The sequence below is a fragment of the Rhea pennata genome, chromosome 16 (genome assembly GCF_028389875.1).
Source record: "Rhea pennata isolate bPtePen1 chromosome 16, bPtePen1.pri, whole genome shotgun sequence".
In the NCBI taxonomy this organism is placed as follows: domain Eukaryota; kingdom Metazoa; phylum Chordata; class Aves; order Rheiformes; family Rheidae; genus Rhea; species Rhea pennata.
The window spans coordinates 5,567,471-5,584,245 of NC_084678.1; the positions used below are offsets into that span (position 1 = coordinate 5,567,471).

The window sequence follows — 16,775 nt, forward strand, 5'->3', positions numbered from 1 at the left end:
TTCTATGGTATCTATTATAGGACTGGATACCACAATATTAAGTAAAAACAGATTATACCAAATAGAACTAAAAGCTTATTGATGTTGAATTTTGTTCTTATTTCCTGCAGCTGTTCTGCAAAGGCCGAAACACTGCTTTTGAACTTACGATCGATTCCTCAGCTGTGGTTGCTTATGCTCCAGGATTACAGCAAACTAGCAATGCTTTATTCCTGTGAGTACATCAACAAGCCTATTATTAGCCTAAACCAAAGCCTGTTATTAGTTACTGACATGTTAGAAACAACTATCAGTGGTGGATCAAAAGAGATGGAGAATACAAATAAATGAAAACACATGTCCTGCTCCCCTCAGAGGTTTTCTATCAGCTGCAATATTGATACCAGAATTCCTTAACAGTTTCACAGGTGACCCCCCACAAGGGAGAAATACAGATGAACTATAATGCCAGAGTTTGAAGATTCACAACATCAGAGAGTTATGTTTGTTTTCTGGGGCATTTGAGGGGGAAGGAAAGTTACAAAAATGATTTGTCTTTTGCCTTTTTTACATTAAATTTCCTCTGAGAAAAAGGCAGAGGATAAGGAAGAAAAGCTAGCAACAATCTATCTCCTTATAAGTATTTTTAACAGAAAGACGTAATAATTTGAGTTTGATTTTCCATATGCTACCAACAGTACTAAAAAACACCCTTTAGTCTCCATCTACAACAAATGGCATCAGGCTAAAAATAGCTGGTAGAATGCTAATACACAAAGCCTTTATGCAAAAGCATTTATCCAATCAACTGCAGAACTTACCTTCATTAAGTAAAAGCTGTAGCCAGATAATCATTAAGATCAGCAGCAGTGCAAATGGCAAACAAAGCCAGAAGAAAAGAAGAGGAAAGGTCAAATCATTCACCAAAGGGACCAGAGGATACTTCATTGCTTGTTTCAGGTTACACTGAGTTAAAACAGCTTGCTTGTTCTGCTTTACTAACTACCTTTTAATAACTCTTATTGCATCACTGCGTTTGTCACAAGAAGACTGTTGACATTCTCGGCATAGTTAGCAAAAGGGACAGCCCTATGCTACGCAGGGAGGGAGCAAGAAGGATTAAGTACAGGATAAGAAGGAGAACTGAGAGAACATCTGATTTGATTGTCCCTCCTTCAGCTGGAAATTAAAGGATAGGAAGCCCTCAAGCCTTATGTTGAAATAGCAGTAAAAGGTACTTTTTTATCCTAAGATACAGGAGAGACAACCAAGTGCTTTTGTCATTGCCTGAAACTAAGTAGCTAAGGTAACTTCTGAGAAACCAATAAAACAGAATCATCCCTGCAGAGATGTTTAAAGAGGATGACTTCTAGCTAGTTAAAAATTACTTCTGTAAGGCTCTCTCCTTTGACATGGATCATAGGTATGCCTCACACTAACATTTACTCTGCTTTTAACCTTCTCTGGAAACTTGAATCTATTAACAAATCCATTAGGAAAATAAGCTTTCACATGTTTATTCCCTATTTCCCTTCCCTCCAAGAAAGGCATGCAAGCACATTTCACAGGAAGTGTATCTGTAAAGATTTTCCTTAATAATAAGGGAGTTTGATAGTAATCAAAGTAGGAACAGATATGACTTGGTAATTTGGTATCGATCATTTTTGCAATAGTGGACAAACCAGTTAACCTGTGCATATGTTTCTCCGTCAGTGAAATAAAACCATTATGTACCACTTACCTCACAAAGGGAGTTGTTTAGCTAAATTAATAACTCTTAGAAAATCTTAGGTGAGAGGGTCTATATGAGTGCACATTATGAACGATTGCATGCATTTAATGTTCTTGTTAGGTGCTTATATTTGTTTTTATGTAGTAACAGCCCCTTGAAATGAGCTGTTTAATCCCAAGATCTAAATGAACTTTGCAAATTCTTATTAATTTACATTAACAACACCCTTGTGTGATAAAAGCAAGCTATTATACCTGCTTTGTGCATTGGGTAAACAAATGAAAAAAGCCATTAATGACCTGAGTTTCAAGGACACTAAATATTTGCAGTCCCCATTTCCCACAGTGGAAGTTGTAGGTACTTGGCATTTCTGAAAATCAGGCCATTAGTGGTTTGTCTACTAATATAACAAGAATGGCAGAAGGGAACAGCATCCAGGAGTTTTGACCTAACTGTACAGTTTTAACATTAAAATCCTTCTCTTAGTCATAAGGGCATCAAACCTCCAAACATAACACTCTGCTGTAAAAACAAGAATTCAGGCTTAGAGCTTGAAAAGGTTTTGAGGCACAATTTTAAATTAGAAAGGCTGAAGAGGAAACAAGGTCAGAGAGTTTAACTCAGCCCCGGACATTTGATACAGTACCGAGATTAAACAGAGCTACAGATGTCTCCTGCCCATCTTGTCATACCCTGCGTGGTGCTTTATCACCTAAGTGAGGCGCTAGCACCTTTCAGGGTGTATTCCAAGTCTCCACCATGTTGACCGGTTTCTGCTATGTTTTGCGAGAATGGGCTTATCCTTCCCTAGCCTTTTTGTGGCAGTGTTGTTAGGTTGCCACCAAAGCGGAACGTTTTCCATCCTGCATACACGTCTGTTCCGTGCAGCTGCAGGGGCACAGATCCAGCAGAGGTCAACAGAAAAGTAGAGGACAGTTCAACAACAGCTTGCAGTCCTCTGAAGGTGGCATCCCTTCCTGGCAGAGATACAAAAGCTGAATGCAAACTAAGCCCAGAGAAAACACCTTACTAGCTGTTGCTGTGATTTTCCAGAGGCAGTTGACACCGGGTAGCACAGAGCAGTGGGTTTACTGTCGCACAGGTCAGATGGGCTGCGGTGCTCTACCTGCTCCTCATGGAGCTATGCGAAAAGCTTGACCTGCCCCGCCAGCGCTGAGCACGCAAGTAAGGGCAGTAACACCGCTCCGGGAGGTTTGTTGCTACTAGACGACAGTTACGTTTCTCAGCCTGTTACGGACCCTGGGGGGTAGGATGGTGCCAGCAAGTCCCTAGTTGCGTGGTGGTAGCGGCTTCAAGGGGCAGGGGAAGCGCGAGTCCCCGAGGAAAAGATGACTTCGAGCGCGTGGGTCACCCCCGCGCAGCCCCGAGGCGCCGCAGGGGCCCGCGCAGGCCGGGGCTGTCGTAAGCTGCGTGCGGACAGACCGGTAGGTTGGAAGTAATTAGCGCGGTTACAGCTGTCACAGGCTGCCCATCACTGACTTACTGCCTCTGTTCAACGCTGTTATTAACAACTGTTGCTATTAGTTGTTTCATTAGTAGGACGCTTAACTGCGTAGCGGCCCGTCAGGGCTTTCACCTCATCTACCGCTGCTGCCCCCCAGGCTCGGAAACCTCCTCGTCCCTAGCAGCTGAAGCCCCACAGCAGGAGCCTCCGTTTCAAGCTCCCGCTACAACAGCGACTGTCACAGTCCCGGGCGGCGCTTATTTAAGTACCGAAAGCCGCTCGCTCCGGCGGAGGAGCGGGTGTTGCGGCCCCGCCCGGCCCCGGGCCCCGCCGCGCCCCGCGGAACGTCCGTTCCGGGCTCGTGCTGCCGGCCGGAGGGGCCGCGCGGTGCTCAAGGTGGCGGCGCCCAAGATGGCGGCGCCGGTGGCCGGGCGGGTGTTCGCCTTCCGCGACGCCCGCTGGGCCCCGGACCCGGTGCTGGAGCCCGGCGCGGCCGTGCGGACGCCGCAGCCGGTGCCGCTGGTGATCGACAACGGCTCCTTCCAGACGCGGGCGGGCTGGGCCAGCCCCGACCCCGCGGTGCCCGCCGAGCCGCTGCTGCGCTTCCGCTCGCTGGCGGCGCGGAGCCGCGGGGCCCGCGGCGGCGCCGGCGCCGAAACGCAGGTGGGCAACGACCTGGGCAGCCCGGAGCCGCTGCGCTGGCTGCTGCGCTCGCCCTTCGACCGCAACGTGCCCGTCCAGCTGGAGCTGCAGGAGCTGCTCCTCGACCACGTCTTCCAGCGCCTCGGCGTCGCCTCCCAGGTAGCGCGGCGGCGCGGGAGGGGCGCGGCGGGAGCCCCGCGGCGGCGGCGCGGGAGGGGCGCGGCGGGAGCCCCGCGGCGGCGGGAGCCCCGCGGAGGGGGCGCGCAGGGAGCCCCGCGGCGGCGGCGCGGGAGGGGCGCGGCGGGAGCCCCGCGGCGGCGGCGCGCAGGGAGCCCCGCGGCGCGGGAGGGGGCGCGCAGCGCGGCGGCGGGCGGAGGGGGCGCGGGAGGGGCGCGGCGGGAGCCCCGCGGAGGGGGCGCGCAGCGCGGCGGCGGGCGGAGGGGGCGCGCAGGGAGCCCCGCGGCGGGCGGAGGGGGCGCGCAGCGCGGCGGCGCGGGAGGGGCGCGGCGAGTCGCTCTTCGGGCTCCGGAGCGGTTTGTGCGGCTGGCCGAGTCGGTCCGAAGGCTCTGCCCGGAGCGGGCTGCGCTCCCAGCAGTTTCAGCGGCGCTCGGGCTCCTCGTGGCGGAGGTCCGTCACTTAGGGCTTTTACGATCTGCAAGCGCTTTTGAAAACCCGTTTTCCTCTCCCCGTAGGAGTCTCTTTCCTGATCAAATTCATATTGGAAATCCTGCTGTAGGCGAGGCTTCTTTTTCCCACTAAAACACAAGATGTCGTTTAACTTTCTTGCAAAGTAGCCTGCGTATAAAGCGCTTTCTCGCTGGTGTTTTGGGGGAGTTGTGTTTGCTTTTAAGCGTCAGTGACGAGGATGGGTACGGCTGGGTTTTTCTCTTCATACGCTCCCTTCGCTCCCCGCCCTTGTGTCTCTTGCAGGGTTGTGTTGATCATCCGGTCGTTTTGACAGAAGCCGTGTGCAATCCGCTGTATTCGAGGCAAATGATGTCAGAGCTCCTCTTTGAATGTTACCAAGTTCCAAGAGTGTCCTACGGCGTGGACAGCTTGTACAGCTTCTACCACAACACAAGGCAGAACTGGCCCTGCAGTGGTTTAGTAATATCTTCAGGTTACCAGTGTACGCATATTTTGCCAGTCTTAGAAGGCAGGTGAGTTCTTGGTGTCTCAAGCGGAGGGTTTTTTTAACTCTATTACTGACTTTTTAGTGATAAAAATACCTGTTTCTCTAGCATTTGGTGTTCTGGCTTCTGCGGTGTGAGCTCTTAGCAGGTCTTTTTATATATTTATACTGAGGAGAAGAACAAGGTGTGCAGCTCTTGCTAACTCCTGCTGAATTTTGAATTGAAGTAGTGTTGTGCTTGTGCACATTGCTCTTTAAGTTACTATTCGTAGATCCAAATTTCCAAAAATAAAAGAGGCTACGTGCCCCAACAAAGATCAGACATGAAAAACATGTATTACACTTTAATGCAGCTTTGGGGACAAAAGCAAATGAAATCCGTGCAGTCCTTATAAGGCTTTTGTCATTGTGATTAGGCTGCTACATTGGTCTGCCCTTTCTGAAATCCTTACTGCAGGAAATGGCTTTGTGTTATCTGGAGTCGCTTCAACTTTTCTAGCATTGTACAACATCACGTAGGTCAGAGGGACTGTTTTTTTAACTCTGCTAACCATCACTTTACTTTTTGAAATAGAACAAAGCATTTTCCTTGCCATAGCCAGAATTACTTCATCTCTGTGGCCATGGAGTTGCAAGCTGGTCATAAATTTAGCATAGAATAGTTCAGTGGCATGCAACACTTTTTTATGGTGTTAGTTTTGTGTTCCATTTTCCGCTGAAAAGTTCTTTGAGATTTAGTCTCAAGTTTCTCTAAACTTCATCCTTATTAAAGTTTTAATGAAACTAAACTGATAGGCTTGGTCTATTTTAAGTCTTAATTAAAAGTCTTGTCATCTGATAGCATTTCCAGAGGAAAGGGGAAATAGAAATTCTGGCTAAATTTTTACTGGTTTTCAGAGGAAGTAAAATCCTTCATTTTTTTTTCCTCCTCCTATCCTCCCCTTCCCCCTTGTTTTGTTTGTCATTTTCATTTTCTTTTCCTCAGACAGAGCCTTTCAAGAAGTATCTGCAAAAGGCAAAGCAGTGCGTATGGTTTTTGCCTGAGAGAAGCAGGGATGTTAGAACTTGTTGTAAATGCCTTTGAAATATTTATCTGGGAATATTCATCTCTCCACTTGATCATATCAGAAATTAAATAATACTGAGTAAAGTAGGAGGTCTGTTTTACCCTGAACTTGTAAATCTTTCCAGTCTCAGTTCTCTCTCTTGGGTTTTCAGGTTGGATGCTAAAAACTGCAAGCGTATTAATCTTGGAGGATGTCAAGCTGCCGTATATCTACAACGTCTCCTTCAGCTGAAATACCCAGGACATTTTGCTGCCATCACTCTCAGCCGCATGGAAGAAATACTGCATGAGCATAGCTACATTGCAGAGGACTATATAGAAGGTAAAAACAGCTGTAATAAGTCACTAGGTAATGCTAATCCAAACTCAGTTCTGTCCTCTACATTCCTTGTTTTCAGATTAGCTGCATTCTGGCTGAAATATACTGGCTGCTAGTGTGTGTGTGTGTGTGTAGATAACATGTAGTTCTGACTGCTAACGTACTGCTTGCTTTATAGCTTTCTTTCCAATAATATACTTCACAAGAAAAGCTTGACAACAACTTCAGAGTTCTACAAGAAGTCATAAAACGAAGAGTATAGCATTAAGCTAGAAATGAAATGTAACTTTGAAAATCCGTTCTGTATTACTTCAGGTACTTCTGTGAACGATGACTGAGATTATTTTGAAGGAAAATATTTTTTAAATCAAATTTATTTTATTCATTGTTTTATTTTATACTTCCAGCAAAACATTGGTCAGGATGACTTCTGTATCTGACAATGTGTGTTTTATTTTGTTTTTCTCTCTGCTTTTCTGTATCCCTAACATACTGGTTGTAAGATTTTTTTCAAAACTGCAGAGAACATTTCTAATCATCTTTTTTTCTTTTTTTTCTTTGTGTGAATTAAGTTTTAAAACTTTTGTGGTAAATATCATTCAACGTGGTTGCCGAAGAGCTTTTTTTTTATTATTATTTTTTTATTATTTTTGTGAAGCCTGACACACATGAGATCGTATTTAAAGAAGAAAATACTTTGCTCTGAGTGTGTGTGGAAGTCCTTAAATGTATGAGGAGTCTACCTTACTGTAGGGAGAAGAGACATTAGTGTGCACTTCCAACTTCTTGGTCCTTTGTGTTTCCTTTGTTTTGGAGTTCAGGACACTAAATCTTTTGCACTGTGCATTTAGCTCTGAGGAGGAAGCTAAACGTGGGGGATAGTTGCCAAGAGGTGGGCAGAATCCTAAACTAGGCTGTTCCCTTCTTTCTTTGTAGTCTGAACTTTCAGTATTGAATGCTTACAGGGTTAAAAAAAAAAAAAGTCACCATTTTCAGCCTGGCAATACGGTTATTTTATTTTCAAAACATTCAGAACTGCAAAAATGGCGGTCCCCTGAGTATTATGAGAACAACATGCACAAGATGCAGCTGCCTTTTTCAAACAAACTCCTGGGCAGCACTCTGACTTCGGAGGAAAAGCAGGAGAGACGGCAGCAGCAGTTACGTCGTCTTCAAGAACTAAACGCGCGTCGTCGAGAAGAGAAGCTGCAACTTGACCAAGAGAGGCTTGACAGACTGCTCTATGTACAGGTAATCATGACAGTGAAGTTCTCGGTGTTATCTTTTGGGAGAGGGTCACGCTGCCCTCAGACTTTTCTAAGAGGTCATATCTTACTGTAAAGAAACTGACTGTCCCAGCTGTCTTCTGATGTCACAGCTGTGTAAGTGTCATTGTAAATAAGTGTTGACTGTCTTAGCTGTTTTCTGAGGTCATATGGGCTTTTTAAGATTACTTGCAACATAAAACAGAGAGGTTATTCATGCAGAGAATGCTTCTAGGTTCTGAATAGTACTTCTCTTGTGAAGCATTTTAAATGCTGCTGAAGTGTGCACATCTGTAATATTTAATATTTATAATGTAATATTAACAGTGAAGGCAGGGTGTCTTTAATGTTTCACACAGAGCTAATTATCCTGTACTGTTCATCACAACTAGTTGTGACCTGTCTGTAGGAACTTCTGGAAGATGGTCAAATGGATCAATTCCACAAAGCTTTGGTGGAGCTGAACATGGACTCTGCAGAAGAACTTCAGTCTTACATCAACAAACTGAGCCTGGCAATTGAACAAACAAAGCAGAAAATCCTACAGGCAGAAGTCAATATTGAAGTGGATGTTGTGGACAGCAAACCAGAGGTATAATGTTATCACCAAATTAATCCGGTTGTTATTATCTCTGAGGGAGTTAAGTTTCTATGCATGAAAATGTGCCCCTTTAGGGTTTATGTTTTCCTTTAACACACTGCAACTCCTTGTTAGTTTTAACACGCTGCAGCTCCTTGTTAGTTTGACTCTTACTCCTTCTGTTCCCTGCTTTTTATGCAGTTACAGAAAGTTATTGTGTTAATCTTGTAGCATGTGCCTGAAATCAGCAACCCCTTCTGTGCTGCTTGCGCCGTGCTCTGGGACGTTTCTTCTAGTTTGATTCCATTTTGTATTTTGTATAAATCTGAGCCTAATCTCAAGGCTTCTGGATGTTTGTTAAAGTGGATAATTATGAGATTAAGTTTCCTAATAAATTCCTTGCATGTCTTTAAGAAGTTGGGAAAAAGGAAATTAGCCTAATGGGCAAGACCAGTCAGAAGATATGCTGCTTCCCTTTGTGATTATTCCTAACAATGTATGCTGGCTAGAATCCTTACTTAGGATTGACTTGCTTAGACGATTTTAAATGTGATATCTAACCTTAATTAAATCAAATGGGACACCTATTCCTTCGTAACTCAAACCAGCCTCTGACTTTGCTTCTGTGTTAGTTTTGGTGAAATAAGTAGGCCTAGTATGTCAAAAAATTTTCTTCAGTCATCTGACAGTTAAATGATACTGAGTTTTAAATACTTAAACCTCAAGTTGTCACAGTCCTAGGACAGACAACAGTCCTTTAAAAATCTGTAGCCTCTTGTTAAAGGTATTGGAGAATCTATTAAGCTCCCTTCCTTCCCCAACAATGTCTTTCTCTCTGTTCTTCCCATTTGCATGGAGAGAATTTTATGGGGATCGCCTCACGCTTTGCCTCATTTCAGCTATCTTTTAGGTGCAGTTAAGCAACACGTTTTTTTCCTTTTTATAACAGAATTTAATTGCTAGACTCTGTTACAAGGCATGTAGGATGAAACTTTTGCTAGTTAAGTCAACCTCTCTTCAGGGAAAGGTAGGGAACAAAACAGGAAAATGAAGCATAGAGGAAAGTGATGCAAGATGAAGAAATTCTCATGGTTTTTGAGAGACTTGAGATGCAGCCAAAACCAGCAGGTGTGCTGATATCTTCTGAGTTCTGTTGTGCCTACACTTATCAGGACAGCTTGTGTAAGAACGAGGGCAATGGGGTTTTGGCAAGGTTGGGGTAGACCCTGGATTTATCATTGTGGCAAGGCATTTTCTTACCTTGTGTTAAAAGAAAATATTCCAGAAATAAGTAATTGAAAGACAGTTTCTTATAATTTTGCCCAATGGTTGTGCCTAAGTTCAGACATGTCCATTTTGGATCCCATACTCCTTTTGTTTGCTAGGTATTGTCTCAGTCCTTGGAATGAATCAGCAAGCCTTTCTGTTTTGTTTATGCTCTGTGAGAAAGCCTACAATTATCATATAATTCACACATGAAGATAGTCTGTCTCGTTGTGGCTCAGTAAAAGGGGGGGGGGGGATAAAAAAAAGGATTTTGTGCCAATTCTTCGACAAAGTTCTATGTATCTTTCTGTTGCTAGGGTTTTTTTAAGGTATAAAAAGAAGGGGAATAAAACATAAATGCTGGAGAAAACTTCAGATAACTGCTGTTTGCTCTAACAATGACCACTCCTTAGAATCTGATTTTTGAGTAGCTTGTTTGCTTGTTCTAACTGGGCATGTGCTAGACTCGTGTTTTTTTTTTTTTTTTTTTTTCTTGAAATGTAGTTTTGTCTCCTACCCATGTTACTTGCCAAATATTACTACAAATGTTTTATTTTTAAATTATTAAAAATGGGTTTTTCTTACTAAGGCTGTTTTATTGTAATGCTGAAATAAATGAGGTAACTTAAGAATTGTTCTCATTTCACAATAATACTCTGAGATCTTGAATAATACTTTTCTTTTTAGCTCAGTTGGTTAGAGTGTGGTGCTGCTAATGCCAAGGTCGAGGGTTCAATCCCTATATGGGCTATGCTGAGGGCCAGACTAGATGATCTCCAGAGGTCCCTTCCAACCTTACCATTCTATGATTCTGTGAAGGAGCTTTGAGGCACCTTTATGTCTGTAAAATGTAAGGTTTCATTTGGTACATCCCACGTAGTAATACCAGGAAGCTGAAACTAGGCAACTGGCAAGCGCTGTGTGGCGGCTTTGTAGCTAGCAAATATTTGTTTTCCAGACCCATGCAAGCAAGGTAGGGAATTAAATGGTAATTATAGAGCAGTCAGTGCTGGAAATGCACCAAGTTTTAACCAACTTAAAAAGCTATTTTAATATGTTTTAATATGTTGTTATATTTAGGACATGTCTGGCTTAGGATCCTGGCAGCTTTTTAACTAGGGCTTGAATTTCTGAGTAAGCATCATGATAAGTTATTGGAGGCAGGTTTGGGGAGTCTTTTTTTTTGGGGGGGGGGGCAGGGGAGCAGGTAGAAGGTTGCTTTGAGTATATGTATTTATTAATTTCTGTTTTCTAGATTGTTCACTGCTTTCTTCAGTGCTGGAGAAAAGCATATGTCCTGGTTCAAGCTTGCAGAAGAACAGAAGGTTAAGGGATCAGGATGAAATTTCCACATGCATCACCAGAATTGCAGTCACATGTGTGCCTAGCCCATCAGAGCTAATGTTTTCTCTGCTTCTGTTTCCAGACCCCGGATTTGGATCCATTAGGCAGTGAACAATCACTGGAGGATGTGGAAAGCATTAATGAGTTTGAGCCTTTGTTTGCTGAAGAACAGCCTGAAGTTGAGAAGCCTGTTGCTACAGTGCAGGTTTGATTTCTGTATCTACACCTTACTTCAGAGAAGTTACCTTTTGGTTGTCCAGCTAGTCTGTGAACATGTCTCCAAACGTACTCTTGGAAGAGATCTCTGAACAGAGCATTATAAGGAGAGAAGCTTAGCTGATGTTTGGAGCAGTAGTTCAGCTCAGATGTCTTTGTATCTGATCCGTAGCCCCGTATCCCACCAAGAAGCCCCAGTGAACAAAACTTTGAACTTGCGAAGTAGAGCCTTAGAACTGAGTGGCAGCAGATGCAATAAAGCGCAACATAAGTCTGGCTTCCTTAGTCTTTTGAAACCTTATCTTAAAAACCTTTTACAACACAGCCCTCTGAGAGTACGTTATGATCTCTTTTGTACTGTTTGGGAACTTAGCTTAAGGCTGATTTAAAGCTTCTACATGCCTTGCATAGATGATACCCTTGTACACAATGCTATCAGCAGCTTGCTAGAATAAAGTTCATTGAGTAAATAACAATGCTTGGGAGGAGAATGAGGAGAGTGTTTTCTAGAATACTGCTATTCTTTAACTGAATTTTCTATTGCTTTTCAATCTCATACTTTTAAAGCCAGTGTTTAACCTGGCAGAGTATCACCAGCTTTTTCTGGGTACGGAGAGAATCAGGGCTCCAGAGATTGTCTTCCAGCCTTCCCTGATAGGAGAAGACCAGGCAGGAATAGCAGAAACCATGCAATATGTCCTTGAAAGGTGAGTTTCCAAAGCTGCTTGGCACTTGTTTACTTCAAACAAGATCGTTATATTTTGATTTTATTTTTGCAGTACTGCTTGTTTAGCAGCAACTTCTGAAAATATATTTGAACAATCACTTTTGGTGGGCTTGAGCACTGCAGGTTAGATGTCTGTGTGTTCTGGAAACCATATGTAAATCTCTGCTTGTTTAAGTTGTTGCAGATAGGAGCAACAAACTCTTGAATCTCTTGAATCAATAAGTTGACAGTGTCCGAGACCAAAATTAGCAGTGACTTTTGTGACTTATATAGGCACACTCACTGGATAATTACTTCCAGCAAACTTAACATTAGAATATAGGCAACCACCAAATTGTGTGAACATATGAGATGGAATGCTTCTTTTCAGAAAATATGAGTGAGCTCTAGAGAATTATTAATTTATGGGGCACAATTCAAAGGGCTTTAAGGATTTTTTTTTCTTCTACCCCACTGAATTTTAAGAAAACAAATTAATGAAGGGTTTGATGTTAGAGAAGTGAAAGAAATTTCACAAAGTAGTTCTTGAAGATAGGTGTCAGTATTCTCCATAGCTACTTAATTCGTAGGAGTGAGGCACTTGAAAAAACTAAAATAATGGAGTTTTTTGTCCTTTGCAGGTATCCAAAGGAGCAACAGGCTGTTCTTGTCCAGAATGTTTTTCTCACTGGTGGAAATGCAATGTACCCTGGACTGAAAGCCAGAGTCGAGAAAGAACTGCTTGAAATGAGGCCATTCCAGTCATCTTTTCGGGTAGGTGCATTGCTCTTGTGGAAGACTCATCAATCTGTTCATCCATATTCAAAAGTATTTCAGATTGGATGAGATACAGAGTGGGTGTACTTAGAGCATAGGAGTGACAGGAGACAAAATGACTTTTTTTGACCTGACAAAACGAAGGGTAGGCAAGGATATAGTTACTCTCTCTAAATACATTAGCAAAAGTACAGTGAACTTCTTACAAGAGGAGAAGCTGCTTCAGCTAAAGGACCATGGAAGCGTAAGCAAGTATATTCGGCTGGAAATTTGCAGATTAATTTCTTATAATTAGGACAGTTACTATTTGGAACAAGCAGTCTTTGGTAGGAGTAGTTGCTAGGTGAAACTGAACTCACTTAAAAAAAAAAAAAAAAAAAAAGGTTACATATAGGACTTATGTAACATCATTACATGTAATGATTACCTGGGATGGTAGCAAAAGAGATGCCCAGTGAATCTTCCAAATGTGTTCCTTTATATTATACTTGCTAGTAAAAAAAAAAAAAAAAAACAGCAATGAAGGAAGAGCTTGCAATGCGTTTGTAATGAGACTTCTAAGAACCTTCCTTGCTGTTCTGAAACCAGCTTGCAGATTTTTCTCCCTAAATCTGCTACCCTCTTGAATAGAAAAATAGTTTACAGACCATGGAAAAGATGAGTGTGAATAGAATCTTGTGATTCCACAGCTGTTTCTTTCCAAAGTGAGTGCATGTAGCCTTTGGGCCCCATGTGACTGATAGAAAATGATAGGAAGTTACAACCATATCATTGGTAGTTTTAAGTATGTCGCTTCCTATTTTTGAGCGTATGTTTGTGGGCTTCTCATTTTCTTCTGATGTTGCTTGTAACTGAGTAAGAGCTGCTTTTTCATTAAATATGGCCCATAGTGTGCTCCCATTGGCAATCTGTCACTTCAGATATCACATATGGCACTTGTGTGGTGCCTAGCATAGTAATCCTAGAGCTGGACCAGGAAAACACTTCATGCTGCAGCACAGGGAACATTTTAAATGCAAATATGAATCTCACAGTGGAAGGAGAGCATGCATGATCTTTTCCTACTGCTGTTTTTTAGCCCCCAGTGTTCCTCCCTGCTACTCCAGTTCTAAGCGGTTTTGCTAGTGTGTTTGAAATTTGTTTTGCAACACCAGTAGCTTTTCCAGCCTTGACTTCCAGCTGTGAGCACTCTTGGTTGTGAATATGATACACCCACATGTTTTGTCAATCCACAGAAATAGAGCAGGCTCACAGAAATTTGGTCTCTAGGTGAATGAACTTCAAACCCTGTCGTAACCCTTCTCCTCAGGTTATTTCAAAGGCAGTGAATGATGAGCTCAAACTTTTGAAGTTAGTGATTTGTACCACAGAATATTCTAATCAGGATTAAAAAAAAGGGGGGGGGGCTTTTTGTCTCTTGTGTTTAGTTCTGAAACAAATTGGCATTCTCCTACATTGACAGAGATCCCCTTGTATCTTTCTTCCGTCCAGGTTCATCTCGCTTCCAGTCCCATTTTAGATGCCTGGTATGGGGCTAGGGATTGGGCAGTGGAATACATGACCCGCGAGGAAGGCTGGATAACCAGGAAAGACTATGAAGAAAAGGGGGGAGAGTACCTCAAGGAACACTGTGCTTCAAATGTCTATGTTCCCATTCGCCTTCCAAAGCAGGCCCCACGGACAACTGAGGCATTAGCACCCAGCAGAGCGCTGGCATCCAGCGCAGGCAATCCCTGTGAGCAAGCATAGCACAGAGCCTTGGTCGCATACTCTCCTGAGAAGATAACAGTGCAAGAAGGAAAGAACTGCTGTTCTGCAGAATAAGCTATGCATAGAATATAGGTCTCAGCCTAGCCTTGCTGGCTAGTCAGAGAGCGTAAAGTATCTCATCTGGTCACTTGAAGCAAAAGTGTCCAAAGGCTTTGAGGCATCAGCTGGCATGGTCGTAGCACTTGTCGCCTATGCACAGCACGAGGGTACGTATCAGCGAGAAGGAACACACCAGAAGTACATTCCACTGAATGCAGTTTTTGTAAACTTCCACTCAGGTTTTTTGAGCGTATGTTTTACAATATTTTCTTTTAATTAAAACTTAGTGGCTTTTATGTAGGATGAAATTGTTCTTATTGCATGATCCAAAAGCTAGGCTTGTATCGAGCCAATCAGTCCAGCAGGTGTCTCCCTTGCTCGTTACTGCGAGCATTCATCAGAACGTGTCGTGTGGCTAGAGACCGGAGAGGGGCTGATCTGTGGGTTTCCTTCTGAGGCTTCTTTGACTCACATCTTGTTTGATTTCCTCCCTGCTATGCACTTCCTGCTAAACCGCTGCAGAATCTGGTGGCATTTAAGATACTTTCTGACAGTGAAACAGTTCTTCTGTTTCAAAGTGGAGACCTGCTCACACAAAGCATTGTTCAAGTATGTGTGTATATATATAATGTATAAAAAAACCCTCTTCATAAAACACAGTCTGGAAGGGTTTCCAGTTCCTATACAGTCCTTAAGTTCTGTGAGAGCAGTGGCTGGAGAGAGGAGCTCTTGACCGGTGGGACTCTTCTATATTGCCGTTTGAAAGAGTCGGCTGAGGGCATCTCCATGTTAGTGGGCTTTTTAGGGATAATCTGTAATTAGTATCTTGTAATGCACAATCAGTTGGCTTCCTCTATTGCAAACAACTTTGCTTGTTCCCTTGAAACCATTAGCGTCAGCTTTATTTTAGCGAGGCTTGGGAATGAGAGGAGACCGATGCTCCCTTACTAGAAGACCCTTGATGACCCCAGTGTGGTATTGCAACGTTGTGATGAGTGTCAACACCAATGCGCTCAGGGTAAAAGGAAGCTACAGAGGGTTTAAAGAGATCAGCAAATCTGCCTTTTGACTTAATATTTAAATTGAGTTTGCAGTCTGACTAAAAGTGGAATAGACTATCATCATCATAAGTTATTTTAACAGTAAAACAAACTCTCTCTCTTTGTGTTTTCTCACTGACTTATATTTCATTTGACTCCTTTAAACAGGACAGCAGTAAGTATGTATTTAGTTGAATAACTTCAGGTTGCTTCGACGTGCAGGTTGGCAGCTGGGCCCTTCTCCTGCTATGCAATGTACTCCAGCTTAAATTTAATTGGGATTGCAGTTCTCGCAGTAAACAACACGCTTTTGCTTTCACAAAGGAATGATCAATACTGAATTGAAAGTTAAGCAGATTCCATCAGGCTGGAGAAGATGAGATTATGGGAAAATATCCATATCCTAATTGATACAAAGATGGTGAACAAGTGGTGGCTTACTGTCTGCTAAAAGCTACAGCCATCAAGATATGTTATGCTGCAGGTTCAAAACAAAATATGGGAGACTTGAAGTGAGGGGTTTGTCCCCACAGGATATGATATACATATTTTAGGTTTGGGTAATATTTTGAATCCAACTATTAGAAGAATATGCTAAGGGCTATTACTCATTAGGATATCACCTGTGCATAAAAAGTCCTGTGGTCACATTCTTCAAAGAGTTTGAGGGAAAGTATTGGTACATACCTGCTCTCTTCTATGGTTCCTAAAGTGTCTGGCACTGGTGACTCTGAGATAGGATGCAGGCCTAAATGGAGCTCTGGCGTGGTCCTGATCAGCTATTTGGGTAATATAGGAGGTAACCTCAAATTTGGACTGTTAATCCTATCTCTGGATTCCTTAAGGCATACCAGTTTTCAAGACTGGTAATGTAATTTTATGGACCTTAAAGAACGTGGAAAGAACATACCATACTGGAGTGCAATCGTGTTATACCCAAACTAAGCATCCTTTCTGATCTGTAAACTGGAGGAGAATATTTGATATCCCATTGCTGTTCAAGCCCTTTTTGACAACTTAGGCTATTGTGATAGACGGAATATTCAAGATACATAAATTGTTTTAATTTTTTTGGAGTTAAGTAGATAAATAAGAGTGTATTGTCCACGAAACCATTCTGGAAAGAGAATTTAAAGGGTATCTGTGGTGGGTAGTTACACTACTTCTAAATATTTGGTCAAACCGTTACAGCTGTTTTACTTATATTAATTCCAAGCAGAGCTGTCTAGTGCAGTACAGAGATGCCAGCTGAGGTGCTTAAACAGCTTCAAGGAAGGAGAGTCTTAATCTCCCAAATATTAGCTGTTGATTCGTCACTTTATCTTCACAGTAACTGGAGCAACTAATGAACTTGGACAATACGATCACAGTCACAGGCTGTTCTAAATATGCTGGTCATCACTTAATTACTTGGCCTAGCAGCATGAAAAGTGTGAA

General features: G+C 42.9%; 1 protein-coding gene across 1 annotated transcript; it reads left to right on the forward strand.

The window, feature by feature from the left end:
• Positions 1-3,569: 3,569 nt before the first annotated feature.
• On the forward strand, positions 3,570-14,594 carry ACTR5 (actin related protein 5). Its single transcript, XM_062589439.1, has 9 exons — positions 3,570-3,977; positions 4,749-4,978; positions 6,169-6,338; positions 7,369-7,586; positions 8,010-8,192; positions 10,873-10,995; positions 11,574-11,713; positions 12,354-12,486; positions 13,981-14,594. The coding sequence occupies exons 1-9, from the start codon at positions 3,588-3,590 to the stop codon at positions 14,236-14,238; spliced, it is 1,845 nt and encodes a 614-aa protein (XP_062445423.1). The 5' UTR covers positions 3,570-3,587; the 3' UTR covers positions 14,239-14,594.
• The last annotated feature ends 2,181 nt before the right edge of the window (positions 14,595-16,775 follow it).